Here is a 19,458-nt window from a genome sequence, read left to right as displayed (position 1 = left end):
ACTGGTTATAAGATAGACGTTTGATACATGAGCTCATGTGAGAATTACATGGAACGTTCAGAGAGGTGGTTCATAATATGCAATGATAAAAGAGAGAGGGACTTGCTTATGTCACGGGTAAGGGGTAACTCCATGTCCCTGCTTTTGATATCCCCCATCGCTCTGGTCATTACACTTTTATTGCTGTTGGGGATATGTTTGTTGTATCCGTGCTTCTGTTCAGAGATGTTTTGGAATATTGTGTTTGATTGTGACTGAATGTGTTGGTCGGGCACGTGACATCATCAGGGATGGGAAAAGATAATTTCAGTGGGTCCAGAAAACAGCGCCCACTGCTATGCTCTATGACACAGCTCACATAGCCTACATGTTACCACGGGACGGAGGAGCACGTTTCAGCATGTAGATCAGCTACTTTTGTCGTTTGATTTGTCCTAATGTCCAGTTATAGATTATAGCTTTAACTCACTGCATGGCCGGGCGGGGAGGATGGGCCACTTTAGCTCTGAACAGATCTCAAGGGCACGCATGCAACTCGAGGACGCACACAGGTTTTCGCCTTGGTTTATTTTGGTGCCCCCCCCCCGCACTGCCCGGGCCCAGATGAAGCTGCACCGTTGAAGCAAGCTTGCGACCAAGTTTATAGTGGGTAAGAAAATCCCAACAAATTGAGCACTGCGTATATAGGTGGGTGGCTATAGCTATGATTTATGGCTATGATTTATACTCTGCCGTGTGTGACACAGTATAAATTAAGCTTAACACTCCTGTAGAGCTAAAACCTTTTCCATTTTAATATGCATAATCTGTCAGAAATGAGCCTCTTAAGAGGTCAAGTCGGGTTTGCATTTTGGAACAGAAGAAATGTTCTTCTGCCTCTGTTATTAGCTGGTTTTTAGCAGTGGCATGTCGTACGCCACTCATCACCACACTTAACACTTCATGTGCACTGCAGCATTGAGCCCTTGTTTCTTCACAAATCAAATTGGCGTAAACAGTCAACTGTACTTGACATGAAATCCACTTGTGCAAAGAGGTCAGTATAGGAGGCACTCGAATGGGTAAAATACCACCCGAAATAATGCTACCCAGACTACAGGTTCGAATCCACCGTGGTGCATCCAGCATTCCGAGCATCTATTGTGTACGAATACAATTGGCCAGTTCGGGGGATGGAAGCCAGGGATGGGGGCTATCCTTGTCTCTGCAGTAACGTCTCCTATGTTGCTGTGACAGTGCAGGGAATGTTGAACGGGAGGGGTAGGACTGATACCCTATGTCCTCCCAGTGGGGGCTACTCCCTGGCAGGTGTGCCAGTAGCAGTATACAACACAGACCGATGTGTGGGAATGATTAAGATCAATACATGCTCCTTCTTCCGTCGCGCTTCCTGAACTACTTGGGACAGTCAGGATTCAGGACATCTGGGGCGTAGGAGCGTCAGAAAAAAGCTAGTAAAACAAGAATTCATTAAATCAATTAATTACCTGCTGATTGTTATTATCTGCGGGGTTCCGCTATAACTGCCTCTGTGTCAGTTTCAGCGCAGTAGTTTAGGTATAGGAACCAAAGTTCTCTAAGGTGGAACTATTGTGTTCTGAGTGAAAACTAGACCTATATTAAATTGTTTATAGGATCAATACAAGTAAATGAATACATGGTAACCCTTCCACAGTAGTAGCTTTTTCATATTTGTGATTGTTTTGCATATGTTCCTACATAATGCTTCATTTGCATATTTAAAAATGTGAAATTTATAATCAAATAAATCATTGTATTCGTGTAAGTACTGAATTGGGGAAGTGTCATGGTGTTACCAATCTAATATAGATATGGTTTTGCACACTCATTTCCTAATTAACTTTCCAATTTTGGAGCTCTGGCTCATGGAGTAAGAACCAAAAAGAACTGAACCGGTTCCCATTGGGAACCAAATGGTGGGAAAGGGGCCTTTATTTGCCACTTCTATGCCTGGTTGCTGGCGTCAATTTCCACATGGCTAGTATCATAGATAACATATATAAGAAAGACGGAGCGGTTATGTTGTGAGTCTTCTTCATGGCGTACAGACTATGGGATGTTATCCCCATAGGTTGTTGCTGGAGACAAGGCAGACAATCAGCAAGCAGAAGTAGTTGGCAGTATGGTTGCCAGTGTAGTCAACTTTTTGTGTCAGAAATAAGCTAACCAGCCCCCCAAAACCAACCAAGCAACTGTGAGGTGATGAACAAGCGAAGCGTGGCGGGAAATGTGCGGACTAGGCAACCCATTTTGTCGACTAGGTGTCGTTCTCTCTCAATTTGCGGTGTTGCAAGTTTCAGACCTATTCATAGACCTGCTGTTTGCTTTGCAAAACAAACGCTATTTCCGTGCTCGGACACACCCAGGGACACAGGGGCAGACCCAGGGACACAGCCACACACATAGCTGTCTATAGGAGTGGTTGCACCACTCAAAAAGGGGCAAAAAATATGTATAATGTTTAATGTATAATTAAAAAGAAAGTCACTAAAACACTTTGGACTTTACTTGGCAGATCACATGCTGCATGAAAGTACAAGGCAGTGGCCAAAACATGACCATGTTATGTACTTTATGTGCTCATGTAACAGTATGTGCCTATACTCCTCACGGCGAGAAGGTGGGCGGCCAGTCTTCTCACTCTCCCCAGAGAGCATGTCTGACACATGTTGACACGTTAACACTGCCATACCGTCCTCGCCAAATACCAATTAATTCGCAGACTGACAGCGTATCATTTAGGCAACACTGTTTAAGTAATGAGAAACGGCGGCGAAGCATTTAGCGTCACATGACCCGGCCTGTGGAAGTTTAATTACGGCCTCCACTGCTCCGCTCTGTCCCTTGCTGCCCTCTCCCCGGGTCACCGGGGAAATAATGGAAAGATGGGCATGCAATCTATCCGCACCCATACCGCCCAAAACTAATCTCCATTTCAGACCACATGGCTCCCGTCTTCTTTCTCCAAACACAAGCCTTACAATAACTTCCCCTTCTTCTGTATCCCTCTTCAGGGTCTGCACTAATGGACCTGAATGGAACCATGCCCTATGTGGGTTCGTTTTCATACCATATACACCAGTCAGTGGAGTGGTTCTTAAACATGAAGTTGATATTGTACGTACTTGAACCCCTCTATAGTCTTTCTCCGTCTACAGCTTATAGATCTGTTATTTTTCATAGCTTACTTGTTTCATTTTGCTGGGGATTCTTTGAATTATTATCAAAAATAAATTGAAAACTTTACATAAATCTTCCCAAAATGGGGGACACCAGGGTTAATGTGGTTTGAATATGAATAGGATCGTGCAAAGTGTGGCTTCAAAAGGCAGACAGGAACTGAAGCGGGTTCGCTTACTTTAATCTTAAGCCTCGGATCTGCAATTATCGCCTTTCCTCCTGCAAGGTGTTAAGGGCACAAGTCTTTTGTGCTCCTGACTCCATTATCCAGCTGCTCTCGCAGGCGGCAGCACTGTGACCCTGGAGGGCGAGCAAGTGAGGCAGGCTTAAGCCCAGCTACCACAGGGGAGTGTGTTACCAAACATGAGTTAGCCATTCATGAAATTAATTGGCGTGGCATCAGCTTGGGGGTGAGTGATGCGGTTGGGCTGGTGGTGGGGGTGGGCATGTGGAACTCTCTGTGCTTCACAAGTGTCAACAAGCAGCCCCCATCAAAATATTATGGGCAGGGACAGAGGGACCTATTTCACCGTCTGCGCGTGTGTGTGTCGACTTGCATTACTGTGTCTGTGTGAACTCACAAATTCAGTTTCGGTACACTCACATCAGCTGGGTTACACATGGGGACAGCTTCAGTGTGGTGCACAGCATATGTAGTGTGATAGGCCACATGATGCATGAATGGCGCCGGCATGTATGGCTCGTGGCGCTCACCGCACGATGTGTGCTGCTGTGTGTGGCGCGTTGGCGCATAATGCTTCGTGTGTGATGTCGCTATGTCCCGTGAGGCGTGGTGTGTACTATACTGTTTTCTATGAGTGAAATGTTCCAACATAACATTTTTGCACACGCTCTCATGTGTTTTTGAGGGGCGCTAGCCACTCTTATTCCCAGCTTTGAGTGTTTGTATAAACACAAACATTGTGTAAACACAAACATTGAAGACAAAAGTGTGTAAACACAAACATTGAAGACAAAAGTGAGTACGCAAATTGTGATTGGCTGGAATGAGATCATGTATGATGATAAGCACCCCTCACTTCACACATAACATATACCAGTTAAATGTAAACATACCAGTTCAATGTAAATATTCCAGTTCAGATTTCTGTTGTGCGAGTTCTCCCGTGAAGACCCCTCGCATGTTGCACTGTGGCTCAAGAGGTAGAGCAGGTCGTCCAATGATCCATGGGTCGGCGGTTCAAATCTCGGCTCCTCCTGTCTACATGTTGAAGTGTCCTTGGGCAAGACACTGAACCCCAAATGGCTCCCTATGTGCTGGTTGGTAACTTGCATGGCTTCCACCGCAATCGGTGTATGAATGTGTGTGTGAATGGGTGAATGTAATGCACAATCTATGTAAAGCGCCTTGGATAAAGGCGCTATATAAATGCACCATTTACGTTCATAAGTGACATCCCCATGTAAGGCATTGATTCATCCGCCATGGTGATATTCACACGCTGATGCATGCGGCTGTGCCTGCACTGTGTCATCCAGCTTGTTGGATCAAGCAGATGCAACATGTTCCAGATGACAGGAGACATGCCAGGCAGAGAGAGAGAGAGAGAGAGAGAGAGAGAGATGGCGCGACAGTGAGAAGGAGAAAGGGAGAGAGGACAATGTGACTGCAGTATTAACACCATGGGACAGAGAGTGCTACCAAGCCCATTTTGGGCTCACGATGAAACATGTTACCCCTATAAAATAAAATAACATTGAATTAAATTAAATAAATGAAAGGGAATGTGTAAACAGAGCTGTGTCACTTTGTATTAAGAACTTGTAAGAACCACATGGCCTAGGTCTGAAGTTGCCACATCAAGGTTATAATACGTGGCAAAGGTCGACCTAGCCCACACAGCAACAATGGGAGACAGCATTGTCATCGGTCACAGCACCGCCCAGGCGGTCCGTGACGTGAGCCTTCACTATTTCACCGGCTTCACCGGGAGTGAAGCCACTACACCCGGGCCGGGACCCCGAACGTGGGGAGGGTTGGAAGGGCGGGCGAGTACAGTTCCTTAGTCATTGAAGGTTTAGACCGCTGTATGCCCTCTTGTCGCAGGCTGCCAGGTGGAGGGAGGGAAGCTTGTTCCCCGGAGTGCATGGTGCCTCGTTGCGCCATATGCTAGCACAGTGGATGCTAGTGGTGAGGACAAAACACGTGCTTGAGCCAGGGCTGTGTATCAACTGGTATCCCGCGACGAGACTTGCTAGTTGTGTGGGTCCCTGAAAACATCCTATCTGAAAACCTAAAAGGCTAGGATGGTGTCGGCCATCAAAGAGGTTGCTATTCCCAACCTCGTAAATTAGCTTTAGGCTAAACAAACCTAGCATCACAATCACATACCTGGTTGTGTTGGTACTGGGATGCATGAAGGGGAACAAGGTGTCCTCGCCATCCTAACTTGAGCCAGTGCCAGCAGTTCACAACTCTTTAGAGAGCCGTGAACTCGCTCTGTCAACCGGTAGTGATAACATTCCAGTTCATAGCTTCACTCCGGGCCGTCATCTGCCGATGTAAACATTAGTTTTCTAATTGCGATGTCGGATTAAAGTTTTATTAAGCTCTAAACATCATCCCAATCTGAGCCCTAAAGATGCATGTGTGCGCGTGTGAGCCGAGATTTGGGAAATTCGATTACGTCTGCTTCGGTGGCTAGCGATGGATGCTAAAAACAACGGACTGTAAATAAAATACTAGTAATTCTGGATTAAGAGACATTAAAGAAACTGGCAAAGGAGCAATAAATCCGAGATATATCCCGGGTTTGGCATACATTTGTTGCTCTGGGGCGGGTTGTACAAGCCAGTTGTATACAACCCTGGTGTGCAGTGCCAGTGAAACATGTTTACTACTGCTCTTCAATGGCAACATGTGTAGTTGGCCGCGGCCAGGCAGGCAGGCAGTTATCCGAGCAGCATCTCGGCAGTCCCCTCGTTGCCCAGACGGAGGCTTCATTGTGCCGTTATAGGTCATCCTTTGTCGCCTGCAGTAATTGGTGTGGGGCCCGTGCTGCCCACTCAGCTCTCTCTCTCTCTCTCTCTCTCCTGGCAGGAATACAGCTCAGTGACCTTACAGCAGCCCCATGTGTCTGTCAGACGTGCCTATCAAGAGTGCTCTTTGATTGCACTTGTGAAGAAGATGGCTCACTTTGCCTTTTGAGTCCGCGGCTCACGAGCACGGCAGGGATCGGGAGGGCCCAGAGAGAGAGAGAGAGAGAGCATATAGAGTCAGGGCTGCTTCTCTGTGAATCATGGGCTGCCTTAATCTCTATAGTCCCTGGAAGTCCTGAGCTTTGGAGCTGTTATACTCTTCACTCTGTCTTTTTTTCTGTCTCTTACGTGTCTCTTACTCCATTCCTGCTTCTCCTTTTTTTGAATAGCTTCAGTTAGACATTTCAGCTCAGGATTAACCATTTATGGCAATGATAAATTGCATCCAGTTTGGAGGTGTGACTCATGCTGACAGGTTACCTATAGCTGCGCAAACAGAATCTGAGATCACAAACCCCCCAGAAGCAGAGCATGAGATACAGAGTTACAGTTACATCGACATAGAACCCTCCATGGCATAAATTAAAATGCAGATTAACATACACTCCACAGAACATAAAATCCACATAAACAAACATATAGTCTTGAGCCCTTCCCTCCCAAGATCTTAAAGCCCTTCAAGATACACAAATTAATATCATAACATCCACAGAATAATACATTTACTTATGGCAGAGGAGGAGGCTGCGGTGGAGGGAGTTTGAGAACAGACAACGGCAGAAACAGCGCTGGGATAAAGCTGAACATAAAGTGTGAACAGTGATCTGCTTATGAAGACTGCCTAAGACTAAGTGAACCATCTAGATTGAGGGTGAATGAATGAATGAATGGGAGGGGGCGGAGGGTCTGCAGAGAGCGAGCTAGCAATGTACACCTCCTGCCTTCCGTGCCTTCCTGAACTATCAACTAACTATTCCCAAAACTTTTCCATTCCAAGGACCCCCAAATATGGCGGCAGTAGATAGAAACTAGACACGCACAATTCTGAGAAATTGCAAGTGTGGTTGCACTGACAATTTCAAGTTTGAGTCTTGCAGTCTTATGTATATGATGTATTGACCCACATGATGTCACAGGGACCCTAATTTAAACGTTTACACAGAATAAATAAAGTCGGGCAATTACTATATAGTCTGGTTGCAAACCACATGCACGATCTGCAATCTAACAACGCATTGTAGCATAACATGTTGTGAGCTTGTAGATCAGCTATTCTTTATTTTTAAGATTAGAAATTACAATTTTTTTAATGATTCCACTTCACGATTTCCATTTAGCCGCCCCAATTGGAAATCCTCCCCCGAACCCCCCCCCCCCCCCCCCCCCACACACACACACACACACACACACAGTGACAGCTCACACACAGAAAACCATCTTTCTGTCTCATTTCACCTTCTCTTGCCCTTGCTAAGTCTCTCTCTTGTTTCTTAAGCCTCTCTCTCTCCCTCTTTGCACTGGTCAGCTCAGACTGTCTCGACTGTCTCGGCTGTGGTGTCTGTCTGTCTGTCCGTCTGTCTGTCTGTCTGTCTGTCTGTCTGTCTGTCTGTCTGTCTGTCTGTCTGTCTGTCTGTCTGTCTGTCTGTCTGTCTGTCCGTCTGTCTGTCTGTCCGTCCGTCCGTCCGTCCGTCCGAGTCTGTGAGTCAGGGGAGCAGTTAGCCTGGTAATCCGCTCAGCCCGTTAACAGAGTTAATACCTCAGTATTGCTGAGTGATGATGACGCAGCACCACCTCAAACAACTCCTCCGAACCTATAAAAGTATCCGTGTTCATAATGAGACATGGGACATACTTAACGAGTCCCCAAAAGTCTAATCTTTAATTGCTTCCTGTCAGATGAAAACGTAATGCGTGATTACATCCACAATCCCTTCGGGAATAATCCTGAACCCATGATTTAATTCACCTGTGTGATTCCTCCAGCTGGGCACATGCAGGACAGCTGATAATCGTCACAGAGACACTGTTGGTTCTGCTAGTCCACAATGTTCTCATCTTAAACATTTGAGCTGAGAAATGAGCAATGTAACGTACTTCAGCACTGGTCCTTTCTCTCCACCGCGCGGTGTGCGACGCATCAATTAGATCCAATCGGTCCCATAGACTGAATGGCACGGGACGGTCGGCTGAGACTGTGATTGGTTGAGGCACACAACACACCTCCATTTTGCAAGAAAACATCACAATAAAATAAAAGCCATCGCAGCCAGACTTTGCACTGCTAGTGTGGCACAGCATGTGACATAACATGAGATGTGATATACAGTACAATATGACATTATGTACAAAAGTAATAGTTTGTAATATGATCCGATGCAACATGGATGACATTATGGTTACAACACAAAAACCAAAAAAGCTGCAGACCCACAATGAAATGCGTTGTGTTTGTAGATCTTTGTCTTTTCCCCGCTACAACGCTGTGACACAAGGAATAAAAGGCTGCAGGTGTCAGCGGTTGTTCTGCTTTCTCTCTGGGAGTTGACAGCCCTGGTGAGAACAGAGCTGCAGGACACAGGATGCTTCATCACGGACGCAGTGCAGCCCTGGCTGCACACACACGTTCACACACATTTTTACTACTACTTGTTAGCTGTCGTGTACATACAGTACACTGAATGAGCCATAGCCTTGCGATGCGATGTGTTGTGAGCTGATAGATCAGATTTCAGCCTAGAGGGAAAATAGGAGGTGGCCTCTAGTAGGCTATAGTAGACCCCTGGGGGACCATGGTCAAGGAAGTGGGGATAGGTATAGTTTAGGTTATAACCTGCAACACACAGGAATACTGGGACAAAATATGCACTGAAAACATCTCTCTCCACTCTCTATCTTTCTCTCGCTCTCTTTCTCTCTCTCTCTCTCTCTCTCTCTCTCTCTCTCTCTCTCTCTCTCTCAACATTTACACACAAACAGAGGTGCCCGCCTCGAACGCCTCACAAAGAATACCCTTTGAGTTTGGTGTAGGTCACTAAGAGAGAGTGTGGATTCTTCTAACAAAACTCGTGTTGTGTTTTGTCTCGGAATCGTCGGCGAGACTATGCCGCTGTGTATAGATAATCGTTCATCATGGCCTGAGCGTATCCAACAGAGAGGTCATTGCCCGAGGCTGGGTGCAAGGCCAACAACCAATCATTTATTCATCACAGATACCCATAGCCTTATTCATTCACAAAGACAAATTGTAGCTCAGCCGTTCGTTTGCTTTCTGCACACTTTCCTAATGGAGAGAAGCAGCAGTGCTACCGTTACGTCATCCCTGAAGTCCAACTCCAAACTCACATGTTCCCGTCTATTATGATATTCATAACCTGTTACCACCTCACACACCATTTATTGATGTATTTCTCATTTGAATTGACTAACGGCATGTTTTGTTTTCATTAAAAACGGGACAGCGTCTCCGTTATACATTTTAGTTTTTTGTGTTGGCTATCGGCTAGCAGATATACAAGCTTGCAGCACGCTGGGTCGTGCCGGGGTGCGAGCTTGTACATGTGCTCTTTTGAAAATGTTTGAAAAATCTTGAAAATGTGAGAACTACTGATTTAGAAGGCATGCGTAGAATCGGCTTCGGGGCTTAATGGGTTAAATTGAAATTGACACCCAAACTGCCTTCCCCCAAATGATCATACATACCCTGTACGTACACGCAAGCACACACGCACGCACTCACACACACACACGCACTCACACACTCCGGATGCACACATGCCTATGTACACAGTACTGTACTGTACAGAGGCGGACATGCACCGAAAATGTCTTTCTATATTAGTCTGTTTCTCCTGTCCTCTTCCTCCCTTTATCCATTTTCTCTCTCACATTTTCTCTGTCTCTCCCACACACACACACTCACTATAGCCAGTCACCCCTGAAATAATTACACTACCTGCATTCTCTCTAAACGTGGAAATTCAGACTGCAGCGTTCAAATGCTTAATTTATGCTCTGGCGTACGGCATTGTCGTCGCTCGCCGGGAAATAGACGATCTACAAGCTCACAATGCGTTACGATGCGATTGGCTATATTGCTTATAGATTGGCTATTTCTGGGGCGAGCCACACGTCGTATGACGAAGTCTAAATCGAGGATTTGAAACCCTATCGAGATCACGTTGAGATACTGTAATGGACTGCTGGGACGTGGCTTTTCCAGCAGTGGTGGAAAGTAACTAATTTATTTACTCAAGTACTGTACTATTTTACTACTGTAATTTTGATGTACTTTCCAGTGTTTCCAGTTTGTTGTACTTTAAATTTTACTCCACTACAACTATTGTACTTTTTTTTTTTTACTAGTTACTTTCTAGATTTCAATTATTATTACAAAACCTACATTAACCACTTCAGCCCTATATTCACACTTTGGCCTTTTGAATATAGTCCATCAATGTAATTAGTAAATTATTTTCAAATATTGAATACATTTTAAACCTGTGAAATTGGACATTCTGCATAATGGGTACTTTAGGATGTATACACACATTAGACACACCAACGGACCGACATGCATGCGAAACAACGGTCGAACATGCGGTGGAAAAAATGTGAATACTCCTACCACTGCTTTCCAGTGAGAGAGCGAGAGCCCTGACACGTTTGTGTGTGTGTGTCTGTGTGTGTGTGTGTGTGTGTGTGTGTGTGTGTGTGCGTGTGTGTGTGTGTGTGTGTGTGTGTGTGTGTGCCCGTGTGCGTGCGTGCGTGCGTGCATGCGTGCATGCATGCTTGCGTGTGTGTGTGTGTGTGTGCCCGTGTGCGTGCGCGCTTGCTTATGTGTGTGCGTGCGTGCGTGTGCGCATACGTGCGACCCTCTTACACACTACACTTGACATGTGTGTTCTTCTAAACCAAGGTCACTACTGAACAGTGCACATGCAGCATCCGAAGCTCCAAAGCAGCATCCAGTTTTAATTGCCCTCGCATTCAATTTTAATGACCACATCGTGACATTTTGAGTGTGTTGCTGCTTCCTGCTCTGAGTCAGTATACTGTATATAGACGAGACGTGCCACATGCATTTGCAGAAGTGAATAGATGTTGCAGTAGTTAGTTTGGACCCATAGTATACATATGGGTCGTGTATATATATATATATATATATATATGTACACACACACACACACACACACACACACACGTGTGTTGTTTTTTTGGGAGGGGGGGTTGCGGGAGCGCCAAAGATCTTCGATAAATGTGATATCAGTCCAACTTGTCATTCCATATGACAAGTAGGACTGGACATGTCGGGGGTGGTCTCAGTTTCATTAGATGTACAGCAAGATGGAGCTCCAGGGGGGGAAAATGGATGAGAAACACAGTGTTCTCCACAATAAGCACAGTGAGTGAACAACGGCATCTGGCATTAACGGCCACTTTGGACATAACCTCACCTATAACTGACACTAAAACCTTAAGTGTCGGTATCAAAAGTTTAATTTCTCAAGTGGATAGTGAGTCAGCTAATGGTGGGACAGGGAGGGAGGTAATGGTGCAGCAGCATTAGCTGTGTCACTCTGTGCAAAGAGCAATGCGGAGTGAGCGAGCCTCACTCCAAAGTAAGCTGGTTCTGTTGATTTCACGAAGGATTTGGGGAGCATTGAGATGAGTCAAAGGAGCTTTCATAAATATAGGCCGACGTGCTGCTGCTATCAACAGACCAGGGCGTGTCAGAGGTCAGCTGTGACACGCTGAAGGTCACCGTTATATCGACTTTAATGTTTCCCTTTTGTACAATTGTGTCGCACGCCAAAACATGGCAGATGCTTGACATTGCCTACCATTGCATTAGTCAATGTCAGTGGTGTAAACTTAAGGACTACGGAACCTAATTTATGCTCCGCAGCGTGACAGTGGCGAGGATAGCAGACTCACAAGCTCACAGCCGCGACACGTTGTAGGTTTGCCATTCTCGGTACAAGACACCGCAATATTATTCTGACAAAGTTTGCCCAATCTGGCGTGTGGGTGTGCTGAGCTGATGGTTGGGGGGGGGGGGGGGGGGGGGGGGGGCATGTCCCCTCCTTTCCATTTAGCCTCTTCAACATGCAGTCATGTGTGCTAATCTCCTATATTGTGCAGCGCTGAGCGGGGCTGTGTTACATGGTTTTATTTTTTCCTTTTCTCACACCTCCCTCTACACAATGAGTTCAGATGGCACTGCGACTAAATGTCCTGTCTTCCCTGTGAAACACTGAAATGAGATGAGGCCTGGAAGGCTACCCCCCCCCCCCCCCCCCCCCCAATCTCTCTCTCTCTCTCTCTCACTCTCTCTCTCCTCTCTGGCTTGAGTGTTTCATCTCACTGGCAGTGCTGGTTTCAGCCAGAAAGTGATGGGACAAGAGGATTTAACTCACAGCCACGACTTTTGCTGCTCCCCTCTCTCCAGAGGGGATTACTGGAGCTAGGCTGCAAAAAAGTGGACACGCACGCACGCACGCACGCACACACACACACACACACACACACACACACACACACACACACACACACACACACACACACACATACCTTGTGCGAAGAGAGATAGACCGGGATTTCCCTGGGTGTACCCACTTATAGTACAGTATGAATATACCGGTACCTGTGTTATAATATAATATTATATGCAAGCTATCATTCTGTACACTTGTATAATATACACAGTGACTTACATATAGCGCGCGGTGCAACATGCATGTGTACTGTGTACACTGTGTACACAGTACACATGTGCAGTAATCAAGGTACAGTATACACACATGCACATTGTAAACATGCCTGCATACTGATGCACGTGCATTATTCTCTCTCTACATGCATGCACGCACGCACGCATGCACATCACGTTCGTATACTGTACTTTACACACATACTGTGCATCTCCCTCACTTGCCAGCATCAAACCACTCATGCATACTGTATATAACTTCTTTCTATTTCACGCACCATGAGTCATCACTCCCTGTGCTTTTCACATCACTTAAATTATTAAAATATATAGCACACGCACGCACGCACGCACACAGACACACACACACGCACACACACACACACACACACACACACACACACACACACACACACACACACACACACACACACACACGCACGCGCACATGCACACTTTGGTACTTTTGGTATTTTGAATTCCGAACTTCTACTTGAGCATTGCAGTATTGATACTTTTACTTAAGTAAAAAATGTGAGTACTTTACAAAAAACGCACGTGTCAAAATACTGGAGCGCTCGACTATAGTCTGCCCGGTGTATTTATTCATTTGCAAAGGTTTTATCTTGCGTCTTCTGCAGAGTCAAACAAGAAGTACTGTATAGGCTATAGTATATGCTCGCGTGTGGTCAATGCTGAAATGCAGACGGTGTACACTTACTGTATTTTTTAAACTATGGCATTCCATACTACGTATATATATATATATATAGCATATAACGGTAGACTACACTGGTCTCTTACTCCTGAGGTGCTCAGTTATTATACTCTCTGAGGCTGTGGGCTATATGTGACCAAATTTGACTGAGAGACTGCCATTGGATTTTTTTTTTTTTTCGTTTTTTAATAATAGTAATAATATTAGTAATGTCTTGCAGAAAACAACGAGTTGAGAAAACAGGCTTGAAAGGTTCACTTCTGTGGTCTCTAACATTACACCTAGCTACATGTTTAAGCATTTATTTCAGACATGCTCTAGTTACTAGAGCACAGGCAGACTCTTCACATACTAGAGTCTAGTATGTGAAGAGTCTGCCTGTGCTATTGACTCGTAAAAAATAATAATAAAAAAGGGTTTCTCTGGTGAAAAGCTGGAATTTGCGCGATGGCAGTCTCTCATTCAAATCTGGTCACACATGTATGCATGTACTGCATGCAGTGCTGCACGCACATGCACAATTGCACACGCGTGCACGGAAGCACAAATGCACATTCACACAATTGTTCTGTTTCATTTCTCTGTGGTTTATATTTATGCCATGTTTGTATACAGTACGTGCGAATATGGACGTCAAGTGATGACACTGATAATTGAAGGGATTGGATCAGATACGTTTTATACTTCTACCTATATCCTTTTTGAACATGTCAGTGATTTGTAGTATTGTTTGTTGTTGCCTGTGGGTATTTTTTTTAATATATTGCTTTTTGGTTGTTGATTTTGTTGTCTACTTTTAAAATGTTCGAAATAAAGCTTTTCATTCATTCACACACACATGCACGCACATAGCACCAAACAGCTAAGAGGGTGTAGAAGTGAGTGAGAAACAGACAAAGGGAGTTGTAAAGTGGGGGGTGGAATTGGGTTGGATGACATCGCATGGCAAAGTCTAAATCGGCGCTTAAGAGAGTGCACAATGATGTGGAAATGGGTTTGTGAGGGAAAAATGTGAATGTGTTAGTGAGCGAGCGCCACAGACGACAGGGCGAGGCAGGACTAGGACTGATGCGATGAAAGCTTAAAGAGAGAGAGCGTGCGCGCTTTAATGCGGTGCGATTGTAAAGCCAAGTGCCTCGCACACTTACAAACAACACGTACAAAGCGGAATTCATGCTAGCCTCCGCTCGCTCTCAAACGCTTCCTTACACACTCAAGCGCACACACACACACACACACACACACACACACACACACACACACACACACACACACACACACACACACACACACACACACACATACAGGTTTGTATTACGATGTTGAAGACGTGCAAATATCTGATATTACGATTCTTGCATTATTGTATTTGTTTTACTGAGGTTTAATGTTAGGGATAAGTTTAGGCTGAGGCATAGTTTTACTTGGAACGGGATCCAGTGGACAATGACATCACAGCTCGATGACCTAGACTTCGTGGACGACATCGCTCTGCTTTCGCATACTCAAAAGCAGATGCAAGAGTGCTGGCAGACACCTCATCACAAGTTGGCCTCACCACCCATGAAGGGAAATCAGAAGTCCTCAAGGTCAACACAACACACAGAGATCCAGTGACGCTGGATGGAACAGCACTTGAGGAAGTAAAAGCCTTCACATACTTAGGCAGTGTCATCAAGCCCCCAGTAAGGCTATCCAACGTCGCTCCGGTTCGGCCTCTATCCTTTTATTACTCTATGAGTGTCATAGACAGTCACGGGCAGCACGGATGCAAATGTCAGAGCCAGAATCGGCAAGGCAAGAGCCGTATTCATCCAACTTAAGACCATTTGGAGCTCTAAAGAAATCAGCCAGCGGAAAAAGGACAACAAAGGCAACAACGATGAATGTGCAAACATTCATCAACAGCTGCCTGCATGAGGAGGATCCTGAGCATCCGCTGGCCAGACACCATCCATAATAAGGACCTCTGGCAGAGAGCGGGTCTACCACCAGTGGAAGAGAAGAAGGTGGGGTTAGATTGGCCACACAAAAGAAAAGAAGGCCCAAAATAGAGGACTCTGGCGGACTGTAGTCAACGGCCTATGCTCCATGAAAAGGAGCGATAAGCATAAACAAACAACTACAATAGTTTTACTAGGAATACCTATAGTTGCCAGATTTGACCCGGGTGAGCGTGTTCTCGAATTTCTTGTATTCAAAACCATGTTCACAAACACGCCGTGTTTTCATTGTGTGGGAGCTGTACAGCTTATGTTGTGTGTTTTCTTTTCTTATAGCGGGACGCAGCAGACCAGGAACAATAGACCTCGTATAGCTCTTGCTTTGAAAATGTGCATTAAGTGCCTCAGCAGCATATATTGCATTACAGAAAGGACACCTTTTTTTAATAACCCTAGAAAAATAATCACATCTCCATTGTCAGTTTTTAGATCATGTACTGTATCCGATGCGTTCATCTAGAGCAACTTACAAAACGATTAAGGAGAAAGTGGCGTGAACACTAATCAACAAACAACAGGGTGAATGCTGGGGAAGTGAGACATGGCCAAAGCATTTGCAGGGGTCCCCAGCCAAAAACGTTGAGAAACCCTGCCCTATAGGCTACTTAAAGGGCCCAGGGCTAGCTTAACCTTATTAATCCACAGCTTCTTAGAGTAAACCCAGGGTTTAGGATTCACACACATGAAAAGTCAGAGCCCAGGGCTAACATTGGTAGGATACTGAAAGCACACAACTTGTTTACACTCAGTGCAAGCAAGCAAGCAACCTCTTTGATTGAACAACAAATATTCTGTTCCTTTGTTTCTATAACCTTGTTGCACAATGGCGAGTTAACCCCGCTGTTTTGGGGGATAAACCCTGCTCCAGTCAGTGTATAGGCTTTAGGAAGGCCCCTAGGTCGACATAACGTCTCTGTTGAATTGAACCACTTTGTCCAAAACTGCTATTTTTCAGGATTCTAATCTGAACGTAGCAAAAATAGCAGATCTACAAGCTCACGTTTCGAGTTTGTGGATGTGCTACTTTTGATGCTTTTGTGTGACACTGTAGTGTATAGTCCAGTATAGGCCATGCATTTACGGGGGAAAAAAACACAAAAACACAAAAACAAACAAAGTTAGAATATGGAGATAAGAGGTTTCTGCCAGACGTTGACTCACACCGTTTTCGAATGCTTCCGTCATACAGTCGATGTCCCTCCCAACTCCTCGCCGCTTCCATATTATCTTTGTAGTTGCGCAAAAATAATTGAAACTTATATAGTTTTCTGCTTAGCATAAATGGAGTCAGAAGATACTGTAAAATGTAAAGATATATATTTTCTTTGAACGGGAAAAAGTACATTTAGTTCTCAAATTGGGGTCTAGGGAGTCCTAAGGGTTCCTTAAGGATATGTAACCCTGAGAGTGCACAAATGGAACCAAATACACCAGTAAACGCCTCACTGAAATTTGAGAGGGGGAGAGCGAGTGACTCGCTCGCTAATTGACTTTGATTACTCAGATCTTTTCATCAGGTCTAGGGGGACATGGGCACGCTTCTATTTACAAGCATATACAAGCCTGCTTCTCTAAGATCAAAAACTCATCATTTAACAAAAAAATAAATAAAACATGTTTTTACCTCTATTACTTTGATCTGTTTTGCTTGGGTTTTCTTTTTTCTTATGTACGGCCCATTGATTTGCAGTCCCTGTACGAAAATGTGGTATAGAATTATTATTGTTAACAGTTTAAACGTTGTGCGTGTCCTGTCCGTGCGTGCGTGCGTGGCTGCAGCACTACATCTTACATCGAGGGCTATTTGAGGATAACCTTTTCACTGTCTCAGATGTGCTCTCATAGGCTACGTGTGGAGATGGAGAGCATAGTACAGCTGAGCAGCGTACTGTGTCAATGTGAGACTGGTGTACAAATCGAACAGCACATACTGGCGTGTCCCCCAGCTCCCCCTCACACAGGACATCAGAGGGAAATATGCTGATCTGATATTGAGCTCACTCTTTGTGAGCACTAACAGAGGAACCTTGATGTCTTCACCTCCCATAATGTATGAATGAATGAACCATTGTAAAGCGATTTGAGCACTTGGAAAAGCGATATAAAAATGCAATTCAACATCATCATCATCATCATGATCAGCTACATGGCTGCCTGCCACGGAGCAACAGAAAGCTCCTGTTGAAAGCTCCTGTTGCCCTAAGGGCGGCCAAATTCTAGTATATAACGTTTTTAACTCAAATCTTTGCTTCTGGGAGGTCCCTGGAACAACATATTTTCAGATGGGGGTCGGCTGCCAATTACATATACATTTGGGGGTCCTTGACATGACAATGTTTGAGAACGACTGACATAGAAACATGGGTTTTTTCCGAAAACTGTCAGGATTTAAAAGACAGTATGGGTTAAGCACAGTTACTTTCTACCACTGGTGGTTTTGCCATGAAGGAGTACAGGGCTCAGCCCATAGTTGTACTATAAGTGATGGTAAAATGATCTAGAAGTGATCATTTCAATGTCAAAGTATTTGTATAGTCTGTGCAGTGACAATACATTGAATCCAATCTAATCTAAAAAATCTAAATCTTAATATAAACAACCATCGTGTAGTATAATCCTATTAATCCAATCCATTACACTTTATTTATAAAGCACATTTTACAACTCAAGGTTAACAAAGTACTGTACAGAAAATAAATACACAGTAAAAACAATACAAAAACGGAGACACAAAACATGGACCATAACTCAACCGGGATAATGTATAAAGTTGGGTCTTTAGGTGGGATTTAAAAGTCGATGGAGGGGGCCAGTTTGCCATTGGGGGGGAGCGCATTCCATAATGTGGGGGCTATGATGGAAAAGGCTCGGTCCCCTCTGGTCTTTAAGCGGGTCTTCTCTTTTAATGAATAATTATTCTGCAATGAGTAATGTGATTCTGTGTTCTTTATTATATATTTGAATGCATTGTACCCTTTATCTAGACAGTAAAAAATAAATGGACAAAGTGACGCCATTGGTTTCCACAGACTAGTATGTTGCAGGGATTTCAACTCCGCCATTGTACCTTTTAACATTTTCATACATGGGTTTTTCGACTATTGCTTGGACCCAATGTTTTATGCAATTGTGTCAATAAAGTAAGTAAGTAACTGTGTGTGTTACAGAGATCTGCTTGCTGACTCGAGGCAGGAGGACGGCCAGCGTGCGAGCAGACACCTACTGCCGCCTGTACTCCCTGTCGGTGGACAACTTCAACGAGGTGCTGGAGGAGTACCCCATGATGAGGAGGGCCTTCGAGACGGTGGCCCTGGACAGACTCGACCGCATCGGTGGGTCTACACTTTCATTCATTTATAACCCATTCAAATTGTTTGGTGTTTTAAACTTTTAAGCATTGTGTTATACTTTTAGCTATTTCGAAAATAGCAGATCTACAAGCTCATACAAGCTACGAGCTTGTAGATCTGCCATTTTTTAAACGTCGTAAACATTGTATATTCTTTCAGAGCGAACGTTTTTAACTTAAATCTTTGCTTCCCACAATGTAGGGAAATTCTCTGTTATGAGTAAAGTCCATTATTCACAATTCACTTCAGTAAAAGTAGAAAAGTAAATATAATATACTAATATAATAGACTCTGTTACAAGTAAAAGTCTGGAATAAAATAATGTGCTTGAGTAAAAGTGCAAAGGTATTGGCAATTTGGCATCCAAATGTACTTAAAAGGAACCCTGGGTGATATGACTTATAATTATGGCTTTAAACATTATACTTGCCCTCTATAACTATAATTTATAATTAGCCCTTTAACCTTAGTTCTATT

The 19,458-nt window shown here is 44.4% G+C and overlaps 1 protein-coding gene across 1 annotated transcript in view; it reads left to right on the top strand.

Moving 5' to 3' along the window:
- hcn4 (hyperpolarization activated cyclic nucleotide-gated potassium channel 4) overlaps positions 1 to 19,458 on the top strand; it is a gene marked incomplete at both ends in the record, with an annotated part of 153,250 nt that overhangs the window by 127,964 nt on the left and 5,828 nt on the right. Inside the window, one exon of the mRNA XM_080769617.1 lies at positions 18,799 to 18,963. Within this exon, the coding sequence (XP_080625743.1) occupies positions 18,799 to 18,963 (165 nt within the window). The remainder of the gene's footprint in view (positions 1 to 18,798; positions 18,964 to 19,458) is intronic.

Source organism: Protomyctophum bolini (genome assembly GCF_963924005.1).
Source record: "Protomyctophum bolini genome assembly, chromosome: 1".
Lineage (NCBI taxonomy): Eukaryota > Metazoa > Chordata > Actinopteri > Myctophiformes > Myctophidae > Protomyctophum > Protomyctophum bolini.
Note: the sequence above shows the minus strand (reverse complement) of the source record. Positions and strands in the feature narration are given on the sequence as shown.